The 14,236-nt window shown below is 42.0% G+C and overlaps 1 protein-coding gene across 2 annotated transcripts in view; it reads left to right on the top strand.

The window, feature by feature from the left end:
* LOC109305407 (serine/threonine-protein kinase TNNI3K) overlaps positions 1 to 14,236 on the top strand; it is a 291,292-nt gene that overhangs the window by 166,049 nt on the left and 111,007 nt on the right. For both annotated transcript variants that reach the window (XM_019528397.1, XM_019528398.1), the window contains 4 exons: positions 698 to 790; positions 875 to 932; positions 1,059 to 1,253; positions 1,632 to 1,736. In XM_019528397.1, coding sequence (XP_019383942.1) covers positions 698 to 790; positions 875 to 932; positions 1,059 to 1,253; positions 1,632 to 1,736 — 451 coding nt within the window. The remainder of the gene's footprint in view (positions 1 to 697; positions 791 to 874; positions 933 to 1,058; positions 1,254 to 1,631; positions 1,737 to 14,236) is intronic.

Raw genomic sequence — 14,236 nt, 5'->3', positions numbered from 1 at the left:
ACCTCAGACTTCTTAAAATTGTAATGTGGGATCACGGTAGGGAAAAAGCCAGAAAACAATCAATTCTGTGGCATTGAAATAAATGTGGAAAAATAATTCTGCTGCATCTGTGTACTTAAAATATTTCATCTTTTGAGACCTTTTTGATTTTCTACTTGAAAGGTTAGCTGTGGAGTAGCCAAGAGCTACCTTCCCATACAGTCATTATGTACGTCTGAGCGTTCTATTTAGAAACAGGCGGATAACTTTCACTTGAACACACATCGCTCAGCAGCAAGATGTGTGAATTTAGTGGGACATCAGAGTTCAGATTCCAAATGCTACTGAGAAGAGGATTAGATCCAGAATAAAGTCCATAACATTGGTAGTGAGTGCTGGATATACAGAATATGGATTTAATTCCTTACATAAAATATTTTCTGAAAACATCACATGGTCCATGCAAAATATGGTTATGGGACAGTGTTCATCAGTGATAAGGTTTTAAAGGCAAGAAACCCTCAGGCAGCTGTAATGTTGCAAATCTTTGTTTATTATTGAGTTTTATGGCAGGTACTAAACAAAGAGGAATAGGATTACCAGTCAACCAATTTACAGTAGGAAAATCATTTCTTACTGTGTAATGTCTTTTGTCAAGTTAAGTGCTTTTATTTCTTTTCCTGCATTTTACAAATAGGATAACAATTTTCTTTTGCAGAAAAGGCAGATGTTCTTCTCCTCCGTGCAGGTTTACCATCCCATTTCCATCTTCAGCTCTCTGAAATAGAGTTCCATGAGATTATTGGCTCAGGTACTGGAAAGTAAATGTGTTCATTTTAAATGTTTGATGCTCACAAAAAATATCTTTGTGCTTATTTATTTTAAATCATTTTAGGGTCGTTTGGAAAAGTCTATAAAGGGCGATGCAGAAATAAAATAGTAGCAATCAAACGGTAAGTTGCCAGAGACTTTACAATTTAATGTTAGCACCTTATTTTGAAGTACAACAAATTCATATCATATCATATCATTTTTATGCTACTTCTGACTGACTTATTTCTCCTCCTGTCAATTATCAGCTACCGAGCCAATACCTACTGTTCCAAATCAGATGTAGACATGTTTTGCCGTGAAGTTTCTATTCTCTGCCGACTCAATCATCCTTGTGTCATCCAGTTTGTTGGTGCTTGCTTAGATGACCCAAGTCAATTTGCTATAGTTACACAATATATTTCTGGAGGATCACTTTTTTCCCTACTACACGAACAGAAGAGGTATTCTCTTAACTCTCTGTGACAAATAATTCTCAAGGTTATTGGTACTCTGTTAATGCAAATATTCATTATCCAGTTCAGTATAAGAAGTATTGAAATTAATGTACATGATCAAATGATTGTTTTAAGCCACATTATTTGTTATACAAGGAAAAATAACAATTAAACACAAAACTAGCAGTTGTTGTTATTACTTGGGGAGTTTTTTTATTTAAATTACATTAACCCAAATAAAAAGGAAGCTCAGATCTGTAGGTGACATAACTCCCAAATTGTTTCGTAGTTCATAGAATGATATGTTCCTTATGATGTGGTTTTTATTAAATTTACCTTATCTCTCTCCATTTTGACCTGCATTATGATCTGTTTTAAACCTAGGAATCTTGACTTGCAGTCTAAATTAATCATTGCTGTAGATATTGCCAAAGGTATGGAGTATCTTCATAATCTTACACAACCAATTATACATCGTGACTTGAACAGGTAAGTTTCTCCTTTTGTCCCATACATTGTCTTAAAATATATGAAGTAGTCTGGTTTGAATATTCATGTGGGCCTACCTACATGAATCACATTGGGAGATTAGGGTGCAAATGTGTGTTACCAACAGCTTTAATACATTTTATGAGCATACACATTTTATTTAAGCTTTTTACTAATACTTATTGCACAGCAAGGTCTCATCAGTTGCTGAGCTGCACAGGAGCCAGGCCTGGTGGCAGCAGCATCAGCAGGCAGGTTTCTTTCCCTGGCACCTGCTCCCAGGCTGGCAGGGAGGAGAAACTCTCCTGCCACTGCCACTGCCTCTGCACTTAACAGATCCTACCTCCTTGTGGAGCTCAGCTGGAGCAGGTAGGAGCTGCTCTGGAGTCTCCCTCCACTCCACCCCCAGAGCACATGGAGCCAGTGGCAGCTGTGGGTAGGAGAGAGGGGAGGGAAGGGAAAGGAAAGTGCCACTGGGCATGGAGGGGAAGTGGGAGTGGGATTCTTACCTGAATCTGGGATTTAAAAGAAGCCCCTGGATGTTGCATGCACAGTATCATTGACTGAAAGAGGGGTGCAGCTGCAGCAGTGTACCCCCTTTGGACTCACCCCCCAGACTCAGATATCTAGTAACAGTATAGATCCTGGCCCCATGCTTTTCCATGCACACTATTAGAGGAGGCCTCTGGGACATATTCTTTGATTGCTTAGTATCCTTCCCACCTCATGATTTATAAACTCTATGCACTTTTACATTTGTAAAGGAATCCTGTGTCGAGTATAAAAAACAAATGCATAGCTGATGCTGTGACATCCCCATTCCATTGCTGTAGCCTGAGAAAGTTCCATGTTTAGACATCTTGTAATCCAATCAGGTGGTCCTGGGTATGACCTTAAATTGCATTGAACTGCAGGACCTGGTGGCAACATGGTTGAGCTACTCATGGCAGGGTTGCTCCTATAAAATACCCCAATGTTGCAACCTCCAGAATAAGGTGAGTATAGGGCACCTCAAAACCCTAGCCTCCACTGCCTTGTGGGTACTCCTTGGCTGGAGGAAAGCTAAGGGACATCACCTTGACAGAAACACACACTAACTGAGGTATTATGCAGTCAGCAGCAGTTCTTATCTATTGCTCTCTGGCAGAAGGTACAGCCGTTGAGACACTAAATGTCCAGGCTCAGCCTGGCCTTTGAATTCTGTCTCTGTGATCTAAAGCAGGGATGGGAGATCTTGGGCAGTCTCCACTCCTCCATACTCTTGCCTAGTGAAATGTGTCGGAGGTCTTGGTGTGAAGATCACAAAACTGCATACAAGCAGATTCATTGGGCACCTGACTATACCTCTTATGCTAAGGTTGTATAATTATATTGGCTGGTAGGACACTGAATGAGTTTTGGTGAGCTATAGAGGGCCATGCATATAAAATCCTTCAAAAGATATAATTTTAAACAAATGTCATAGATTTTATAGATTTTATAGACATTAGGGCTGGAAGGGACCTCGGAAGATCATCAAGTCCAGCCCCCCATCCGAAGGGCAGGAAGTCAGCTGGGGTCATAGGATCCCAGCAAGATAAGCATCCAATTTGCTCTTGAAGGTGTTCAATGTAGGTGCTTGAACCACCTCCGATGGCAGGCTGTTCCAGACCTTGGGGGCTCGGACAGTAAAGAAATTCTTCCTTATGTCCAGCCTGAAACGGTCTTGCAGTAGTTTATAACCGTTCGACCTCGTCATCCCTTGGGGCGCTCTGGTGAACAAACGTTCCCCCAGATCCTGGTGGTCACCCCGATAAACTTATAGGTGGCCATCAGATCACCCCTGAGCCTGCGCTTTTCCAGGCTAAAGAGCCCCATGGCTCTCAGCCTGTCGTCGTAAGGTCTGTTTTCCTGACCTCTGATTGTGCGCGTGGCTCTTCTCTGGACTCTCTCAAGCTTCTCCACATCCTTTTTGAATTGTGGAGCCCAATTATAGATTAAAAAAAATCAAATCATATACTAAAAATCAAACATCTACTGTAGTATACTTTAATTTTGTTTATGGGGTTTTTTAGTAGTATACATAGAGATGATTGCATAATAGTTCAAAATAAAGTCTTACTCTTATGTATTGTGTGGGAAGGTGGGGTGTGTTGTGGGGGGTGAGAGGCGTTGGGGGGCTGCCCGGATGCTAGGTCCCAGGCTCCCACTAGGAAGAGAGGAGGACAGGGGCCGCATACAGCAGGTAGTGTAGTGCAGGTGCAGTCTGCCATCCCACCATCTGGCCCGCAGCTGCCCCTTCAGCACTCCATATGGGGGCCAAGCTCCACCTGCTTCTGCCTGGGGCAGCCTGTGCTGCACTCCCACCTGCACCTGGCTCTCACCCTCCAAGAGCACTGCTCCAGCCTAAGACCTGGCCAACACATACAGCTTCCCAGCGGGGCTGCTCCTAGAGCTGCTGCAGTTGTCCAGGTACTGCTCAACTCCCCCCACCTCCAGTGGCTCCTCCTCCTCCTCCTGCCCCTGCTATGCCACTCCAGACAGCAGGTAGCATGGGGAAGTGGTGGCAGGCATGGGAGCACATGCCAGACACCACATGCTCAGCCAAGCAGGGGGGAAGCTATAGCTGGGTGGCTCCTGCCCCAGCTCCTGGCCACTGTCCACCCACTCTGCCCTCTCAGTGTGCTGACCAACCACCTGCAGGCAACTGAGTGGATGGAAAGTAGCCCCACTGGGAAGCTGTGCACTGGCCATAGGGTAGGTACGGGCCATGGGGTAGGTACAGGCCGCTCCAGGCAGGAGTGAGCAGTGCTTGGCCCCATACACAGTTCCACAGAGGCAGCTATAGGTGGGACACAATCAACTGGCAGGCCAGATCCAGCCCACAGGCCATATTTGCTCATCTCTGTCTTATGTGTACACTATGATGCAGAGGATCAAAAGTTGCTTACTAGAGAATCCAATCAGGCAGATTTTCTACTAATAATCAGTGGTTTCTCACCTTACACATTATCTTTCAATGTAGAAATTGAGAGAAGGCATATTTTTACAAAAAGCGATGTCCACTTCACTGCACTTACATCTTATCCGACCGAACAATCCTCTGAGAATTCCAGCAAGTCAGTGAGGCACGATACGCCTTACCTGAAACAGAGTTGGCTACTCTTAACCAGGCTGTGCTTTGAATACAGTAAATGTTACACCTTTTGATCTTCTAAAGCAGCTTCAAATGTTTTCTCTACAACTGGAAGTGAACTGCCTGGCCTCTAATTTCCTGGTGTGTCACCGCTCCCTTACATTGCTGTTTCCCAGTCTTTGGAGATGCATCTGCAGTAAGTCAGGTTTTGAAAATGTCAGCTAATGCTTCTTCAGTTTTTGTCCCCTACTCCTGTTATTCCTCTTGGATGCACAGTGTGCACAAGTCTTGACACCTTGGCAACATGGAGACTTTCTAGCCTTTTACTACTAAAATCAAATGATATGCTGGTCAAACTCTTGTCTTTGCTGAGCTGATTTCTGTTATAGACCTCCTAATCTCAGAAACAAAAATAACAACAGGTATTTATTTTATTACTTGTTCCCTTTGTTTAGCTTCCACCTCTACATTTCCACTGTCATTTCCAAGAATACCATTCTTTTCACATAACATTTCTTTCCTCTTGAATAATTAGGTATGCATTTTTATTTTTTCCATGTGTTTGCTGTTTTCTTTTTAAAAATCTTTTTCCTAAAATTACTACTCATTTTATTATATTCTGGGTTCATATTTGAATTGTTTGATTTAATAGAAGTACATTTTAATTGTGTCCATTCTATAGGCTAAATTCTAGTATAAATCCATACATTTGCTTGATTGTCTCTCATTTCAATACACACACAGGCCTATAGAAATCAAATTTAAGTATCTGTATCAAAGATCTAACCTTGTATATCTGACTAAAAGAAAGGACTCATGATCCACTTATCTGAACCTCAGAGTCCCTGTTCTGCCAATAAGTTCTGTTATATTTATAGCTCAGTTGTTTTAATAACATCAGTTTGATGTAATTGTATGGTTTTTAGCTAAACATGATCTATTGTACTTCCAAGGTTGTACATACCACTTAGTTTTTCACTGAGTTGAGTGTAAAAAAGACCATCATTCTTGCTGAAAATCATCCCACCTTCCTCTTTCCCCTACTTGCTGTAACTTGCTTTAGACTATGACAGGTTTCTCCTTTCAGATGTCATTTTCTGTGCTGAAACCAGTCAACTCCTGCATGTCCCAGGCTTTAGGAGCAATCTATAAACCTCATCTTCAAGTCATCCAGCAGAAGTAGCCATTTGTAACTGTGACAACTTTGCTAGTTCTTTTGGGAAATGGCTCTCTAACCACTCCATATTGCAATGACTGAGCTAGTAGCAAAAGAGAAATCATCAATACTGACTAGTGCTCTGATATTTATCACTTTGTGGGTCTCTATATTAGCCTTTTTTTTAAGTTCCCACCACTGCTTACAGCCAAACAGTTCCAGCGGTAGAAGGACTGTTTAAAGAAAAGGGCTAGGGCAGGTAAGACATGAGCGACTGTTCTGTTTTTAATATGTGAGGTGGATTCAATAGGGGATGTGGTGCTGAAAGAAGGCCAAGTTTAAGCCTAGTGAGACAAAGAGAGGTAGTCATAAAAGAGGTAGTGATAGCTGGGTCTATCTCCCCTCTCACAGAAGTTTCGTCTTCTGTTATAGCAGTATAGCAAGAGTTCAGAAATTATAAATCAAGCCACAAAACACGAGACTCACTTTTTAAATTAATTTCAACATTATTGTCTTGATCTGCCCTCTTGTATTTGAACCCTTCAGGGAGGAAAGGGGGTAGGCTTGGACAAAAAGTATGTCCCTGATTTGTCATTTTTTTGTGATAACTTCAGATTCAGAATTTAATATTATGTATATATGAAATGCATCCTTACCTCCTGAGAGTGAGTTGTTTTTTTGGCTCGTTCCCTCCCTCAAACTATTCTGTCTTCCCTTATACCTCTCTCAGGGTGAGCTGGAGTCCACGTTCCTTTGTCAGCCTTTCCCCTGCAACACCGTATTTCCGTGTTCCCCTCCACTGACTTTCTATCCTGCCACCCTCTATTCAATCTCTCTTCTGTTTCCCATGTTCTTTTGTACCTCCTGGGAGGGTCCCTTCTGTGGCCTATGCAAGTTGCCTTTCCATTTTATTTCCATGTACCAAGCAGGAGCACACAGAACAGCAGCATTTTTTCTGAGGAAAGTGGAGCTTCTACCCCTGTGGGTTCCTATGTCCATAATAGAGAGAACAAAACCCCTAATCCAAAGATCCCAGAATGCTGGGCAGCCCATCCAGGCACAGCTGTACAGCTCAAGCTGATCTCTAGTTTACAGAAAAAATTTGAAGGAGTAGATTATCTTAAATTTTTCAAAATGTTTCTATTTTCAAAGATCATATAAATGCCATGCAGCAACTTCTGTCAAGTTATGCTTACAGTTGCAGAAAGGTGACAGTCTGCATTGATAGATAACAAAAGTAAATGGAATGGGGTTTTTTATGGGGGGTTGTTTTGGTTTGAAGTTTTTTTGGCTCTAAGACAGTGAATTATATTTTGAAACTTTTATAGTGATAGCATAAATCCTATTCTCTGTTATGAATCCCATTCAGCCCAGGGAGATGATCAGTGGATGAATGCCAGGGATTTGTTCTGTGATCATAGATGGAGCAAAACACCAAAAGTGAAATCTTGACCCCACTGAAATCAATTGTAGTTTTACCACTGAGTTCACTGGGGACAGGATTTCACCTCAAATTTGCACATTGATTACAGTCATTTCTGTGAAGTACTGAAATCAAATGTAGCATGCACAAAAACTGAATGAGACCACGACATGATCTGATGATACATCTTTCATTCTCAGTATCCTTTGCTGAGGGGTACTTCCAGACCATTTCTAGAATAATTGGCCTTTTTTATTTTCCTTAACCAACTGAAGTCTAAAGTTTTAACAGCCACCAGCTTTGGGATGAACACCAACTTATTTTTGTTTTTATCTGCATTGCTGTGGTGAGGAGCTCCTGGAGTATGATTAAGGTACTTTTTTTAAAAATGAAACAGTTTTAGTATCAATATAATTTAAACCATAGCAGCTGAGCATGGTAGGACCTATCTTTTTAGTGACTAAGCTTCATTTGAAGGCTCTATCTGTAAAAAGTTTCGTACGGGCTGGCTCGGCAATACAGATGAAAGACTGGATGGCAGCTCAGTGGTAATGGGGATGGCGTTTGCGACTATTCTTTGTTATAAGAATCCCCTTAAAAATCTTAAAATAGCTGTTGCCTTTCATTAAATCTACAGTGTATTAAGGGTAGAAGGATCTTTTCATGACCCCATTCTTTGGAGAAGGAACACACATTTAATAGGCTTTGCCTGTCTCTTGCCCTGGAAGATACTCTTGCATCTGGCAGACCCACAGAACTACTGGATTTTGTAAAGGACAGGATTGATTACATGCTTCTTCTAATTCTTTTTCTAACTTCTTTCATTCCAGTGCTTTATTCTTTCTATGAAAAAGGTATTCTTGGTCTCGCTGTCTTGAGCCATGTGCGGCCTTCACAGCAGACAATTTAGTATTGTTTCCATTGAACTCTTTATTAACCTTCTCTCGGCATTACTGAAGTTTCTCTTCTTGTATTTCCTAAATCTGAGGCTTAAGGGTTCCTTTCTCTTCATCTGTGTCTTTCAAAGGTCGAAGTGCCACTGAGGCAACAAAAGCATTCGTGTGCTTTCTCATTTGAGCTCTATTTCTATGAGATAGATACATATGAAAAAAAAAGAAAAGAAGAAGAAAGAAAAGACAAATTAGTGACTGTAATGCTGATGGAAGGTGCCAGACCGACAGTTATCTCTCCTGAGTATACCTGGCCCCCTTCTGGGGAGCAGGTTCAGCGCAGTTAGAAAGGTTTTCCCACAGTTTCTTGTCAAAGTGCCTTAAGCTTAAATTAGAGGGACCATGTTTGGAAGCAGGGAGAGGTCTGTTATATTTCTGTGTTTATTGAACCCTCGGCCTTTCCACAAAAGCTATCAAATGGGTTCAAGATAGTGCTGATTATTGGAGTTGTTTTGCTCAGTGTATATGTGTCCATTAAGAACTAGATTCAGCTGAGTCATCACATCATGTCCATATAAAGCAACAGTGATCATTTTAAATCATTATTGAACAAGGCAGAGTTGAACTAAGAGCTTCAAGTTGTTAGTAGTTCTAAACTGTTTTTTTAGCACTAGCATATGGCATTCTTGAGTGTGTCCAGCTCAGTGTCACCTTTGATTAATAGCTTCATTTGGCATCTGGTGGGGTCTCCAACCAGTTCTACCTGCCATACTCGCATCACTTAAATATTCTGATGGAAAGTAAATGTAGGAGCTGAATTCAGATTCCCTATAAACTGAAAGAATCAGAGCTACATTGTATGACCCCATTACATTTTTATGATTAAATTTATCAACCTGGGGTTTTGGTTTATGTGAAGCTAGAAATCCTGAAGGCAGTGATTTGTGGAAGTTGTGGTTTGGAGAGTTTAAATTTTATCTGTCCTGAAAACTATTATCTGGCAAGAATTTGTGTTCTTCACTTGACTGTTCTCTTTCATATCAACAGCTTTAATATGGGCAAGTTATGCTTTTTTTGTTGAGACCATCAATATTGCTTTCATTTTCTATTTATCAGATGTACTGGTGCCAGTTAGCTCATTTCTTTCTTTTCATGTACTCTTCACTCCCCTAAATCTGCTTCAATCAGTCAACATTTTGATAGATATCATGTGAGCATTGTTATGTCCACATTTATACTCCTCTATGTTATAATTTGCTCTGTCTTAGAAAAGCCATGTGCCTGTAACACACAGTGCCCTACCTTCACACAGAAACTTTTCAAACACCTTGATCTTCAGAGTTTCTGGAAGTTTTGGACAGGAACAGTATCATTTTCCAAATGTCTAGCTGTATATCCAACTTCAGTTTCCAACTCTGTGTAGCAATTATAGTTATAATTTCTAGGCACCTTGCTGTTTATGTATTTGTTACATGCAACCTGTGTTTTTGTGCTTCCTCTTGCATGTTCGTTGCTGCAAATTAAATCAATTGTAATAGCTTTCCTGAGTCAGTACATCAATTTTCATTAGTTTCTATAGACACTTTCAGTCCTAAATGACATTTTGCAAAAGGCAAAATCTATTTTAGCTGCATGGCTATGATCTACAATTTTGTACTGTATCTTATATATAGCATATTACTTTAATCAGTAAGCTTTTAGGGACATTTTCTCTGTGTATGCAATTTTAGTTTGTTCTGAATTGTGTATAGATCTATAATGGTGTCACCCTGACTGCATTCCATTTTCCATTTATTTTTAAAGACTTTATCCATCAGTAGCTTACCACAATAGGTGCCAGTATTTACACATTTCCCTACCAAGTATTAAAACCATTGAACAACAAATTGTATCCAGTTGTCCAGACCCTGTTAAACTGACTCAAGTGTTGAATGCATATTCCTGGAGATGTTCTTCCTCTCTTTTCCTATCACTTTTCAGATTTTGTGGATGCTAACATTTATGGCAGATGGCTTGTCCTTGCAGCCATTCATATTTGCATTCTGTGATGGTATCAGAGTAAATCTCCTTTCTTCCAATTCACTAATGTCATCTCCTTTCATTTTATAAGAATTGCTTTTGATATCTGAGATGAAATTTCTTTGCAAGTGGTATTGACTCTCTTTTATGTTTAAAAATGGTAAACTTTCCTTCATAATTAGAGAGGTGCCATTTCACACTTTGCATATCTCTTGTGTATTTTTTCTGCATTTATTCTTAGATTTAGACATGTTACTTGTTCTATGTTTTGAAGGTTGCATAAACTGAAACATATACTAAATTTCAAACATACAGCAACAGAGCAGATTTTTCCTTCATTTTATTTCATTCCTGAAATACTTTTGCTGTTTATATGGCTATGTGAGCTTGTGACTACTCAACTGCACCTAAAACTGTCACCAATAAGCTGAGGGCAAACATCACACCTAGGGACACAAATTATACATAAACTGGTATAAGCGATCAGAAACCAATTCAAATCTGTAACACAACAGAAGTTCAGTGCACATAAACTGCTTTCAAAATGACCAAAGCTGGTTTAATATAAACCTGGGAGTGTGTAGTATCAGACTTAACTGATTTAGGTTAAATCAGTTTATTGAAATTCTGTCCCAGATCCCCTCCATATTCAAGTTAACTCACAGTCCCCCCAGCATCCCAGGATGCTTTGCAACTCCCCCACAACCAACCCCACCCCACCCCCCTTCAAGGTTGGGTAGGCTAGCCTTGGCCCAAGCTGTCTGCTCCAGCCAACCATGGACGTGTGCTCTAGTGCCTCCCGGCTTCTGGCCTGGGCCACTACAGGAATGTGGCTGCACTTCCAGCATGAAAAGTGAATGTTCACTTGCTTCTCAGTTCAACAGCGTGGGCAAAATAGACGGGGTGGGCAAAATGGAGGATCTGGCCAGCAGTGGGACTCAATTTCCCAGTAGCCCCTGTCCGCATGGCTGGGGCCAGTTTCCATGCAGACCCCAACAGCAGCCATGCTGTGATAGTGCAGGGACAGGGTTTCAATGGAGACTGGCCCCAGCAGCACGGCCAGGGCAAACGGCACGGCGTGGAGTTGTTCCGCAGCCAGGCTGGCATCTTGTGGTAGTGACAGCATGGTATGGAGCTGGGACAAAGCCATGATCTGAAGCCTGCATGCTCCAGCCAGGGAGATACAGGCAGCAGATCACAGCTCTGCCCTGGCTCCTTGCAATGGTGACAGTGTGGTCCAGAGCCAAGGCAGAGCCATGCTCCACTGCCTGCACGCCCCTGCCCGGGGCATGCAGGCTGCCGATCGTGGCTCTGCCTCAGCTCCAGACCATGCTGTCACTGCCACAAGATCCCAGTCCAGCTTCAGCGCAGCTCCACACCCTGCTACAAGCCCTGCCAGCAGGGGCAGTGCTAGGATGAGGCTTGGGGAGGCTATAGCCACCCCCCACTCCCAGTGCCATCGCTTCCTGCCCTGCACAGGTGGCAGCAGCTAAGTCCACCCCACTCCTGCCCACAGCACAGCCCCCCCCACCAGGAATAGGCTAGCGCCACTGCTGCCTGCCAGCATTGCTAAGGCTAGACTCCAGGGAAACTCTGACCCTGTGCTATCACACACAGCTGCTGCGGGGGCCTCCATGGAAACCAGCCCTAGCCACGCAGGCAGGGGCTGCTGGGAAATGGAGTCTACTGCCAGCTGGACCCAGCCCACTGGCCAGATTTTTCCTATCCCTGGCTTAGACTAACCTGTGACGATTGAACTGATTCAGCCTCAGGTTTTTTGACCGTTAGTACTTAGCTGTATATGTTCAAGTGATACATGTTTGGTTACACATTGTAAGTAATCAGGTGGGCTTCTTCATTAGTCATGTGTATCCAAGAAAAAAGGGAAGAAGCAATTGGAAGGGCAGGGGCAATCTGTATAAAGTTGATGAACAACCCAAGTACATATGAAATAGCGGTTGACAAGTTCAAAGAGTACCTCGTGATGGTGCTGTGATCAGGGTGCTGTAGGCATGGTTGAGAAGTCACATCCATTCAAGCTCCCCATTTTAAATCACTTATAACTTTCCCAAGAAACACTGTGGTATGACATTTCTCACACTTGCTCTTTAAGGAAAGCCATGTAAAGCACCATTGAGCTGTTGTTCTATTTGTGTTACCCACACACGAAACAAAAAAAAAACTTTAGTCATAGTAAAGTCACTCTTTAAATGCTTTTTCTTTTCTTTTTTCTTTGAATCCTGCTACCCCTCTTTCCAGTAACTCAAAAACAGTTTTGTTTTAATGTGTGGCTCTAATAGGATATACTGTAAAAAATTACAAAGTAGATTCAATGCTTATTGTCTCAATAACATCCAGATCAAATGGCCTCTGTACACAAATAAGAAGAAATGTGTTGTTGCTTTTTAACCTGCAGCTCTATAAACTTATGCTTGACTCTGAAAGTCAAGCTAGGTTCCTTGCCTGTTACACCTCATCACCATTAATAAAGGATCTGCGAGACAGATTAGTGTCTAAGTGATTCCTGTGTGACCTCAGTGTCTTAATTGGGATTATACAGGTGTAACTAATTGGAAATTATAAACAAGCTTGCTGATGAGGCACAGAAAGGAACAGACTCCTGTTCCAGGCTCCTGGGCTGCTCAGCTGCCCTGTTAGCTCTCAGGGGTAACTAAAGGTGGTGGGAGAGGGAGCCAGTATCAATGCAAGCAGATAGCAGATCTGTTGAATGGCAAAGTGTCATTTTGACGGTCAGCATTTAGAGAAGGGTTAAACATTAAATAGTAATGTGTTGTATATAGTTTCCTTCAAAAGGGAAAGTGTGCTGGCCCTTATTTGAAAGAATTTAGCTGGGAAATAATGAAGTTATAGCTATTTAAGGAATGAGCATGTGCTGAGATGCTTTCCTTTATTTTCCTATCATAAATTAACATGCAAGGGTCCCTTGTACCCAAGCATCTATTTTGATTTCATGTGATCAGCAATTCCTAGGATCAGGTTATGAAGGAGAGGAAAATAAAGTGAAGATCTCTCAACTTGCATTTCTAAGCATCTGGCACATTAGCGCATCCTCTGATTATGGATTTGGTACCCAAGGTGGGCATATCCTTTTCTGGCAGATACAGTCCTCCTTCATATTTCTGGTCTTGTAACCATAGAGTATCTTCAAAGATTTCAGAGCTCATGATAGTCAGGCACGTTCGGGTATCCTGAGACAAAATCCTTGGGGATTACAGAGGACTTCAGGTGAAGGAGCTGGAAGCCTAGGAAAAGCACAGCTATAATAGTCCAGATATTTCTGAAAGTACTTGGTTTAAGAAGTGGGGCCTGAGCCAAAGTTCAGGGTACTGTTCTCATGCCATCTGTCATTCACTCCAACACATTATGAGCAACAATGGTGGATTCAATGTAAATTATATGTAATATGTGGGAGAAAAAGGATTAGTCTCCTGAGATGTTGTTATCTAGGTCAGCATTTCTCAACCCATGTGTTGCCACCTAAAAGTGGGTTGCAAGAATATATGAAAGGGTTGCAAACAAACTTCAATGATGGATCAGCGAATTTTACAAATGGATTTTTCTTTAACAGAGAAAAATGTGGGAAATCATGGGTTTTCCCTTGCAGGCTGGCAGAGATCCAGCTTGCAACAGGCTGCTGGGCCCCAGGCCATATCCCCACCTTGCCTCACACACCCTCCCCCTGCCCCACACACTGGAGGGCTGGAGTCTGGGGGCAGCAGACTGAGGGCCCACAGCAGGGCTGGGGGGCTGTTTTCTACTTAAACTATTTACTGGGTTGGGAATGGCCATCAACATTTACAAATGGGTCCTGTTACCGAAAAAGTTAAGAACCACTGATCATAGGTGGAGAGAGAAAAAAATTATTTGAGGGGCCTG

Source organism: Gavialis gangeticus, unplaced genomic scaffold (assembly GCF_001723915.1).
Source record: "Gavialis gangeticus isolate Ggan-Ray unplaced genomic scaffold, GavGan_comp1, whole genome shotgun sequence".
Classification (NCBI taxonomy): Eukaryota; Metazoa; Chordata; order Crocodylia; family Gavialidae; genus Gavialis; species Gavialis gangeticus.
Note: the sequence above shows the minus strand (reverse complement) of the source record. Positions and strands in the feature narration are given on the sequence as shown.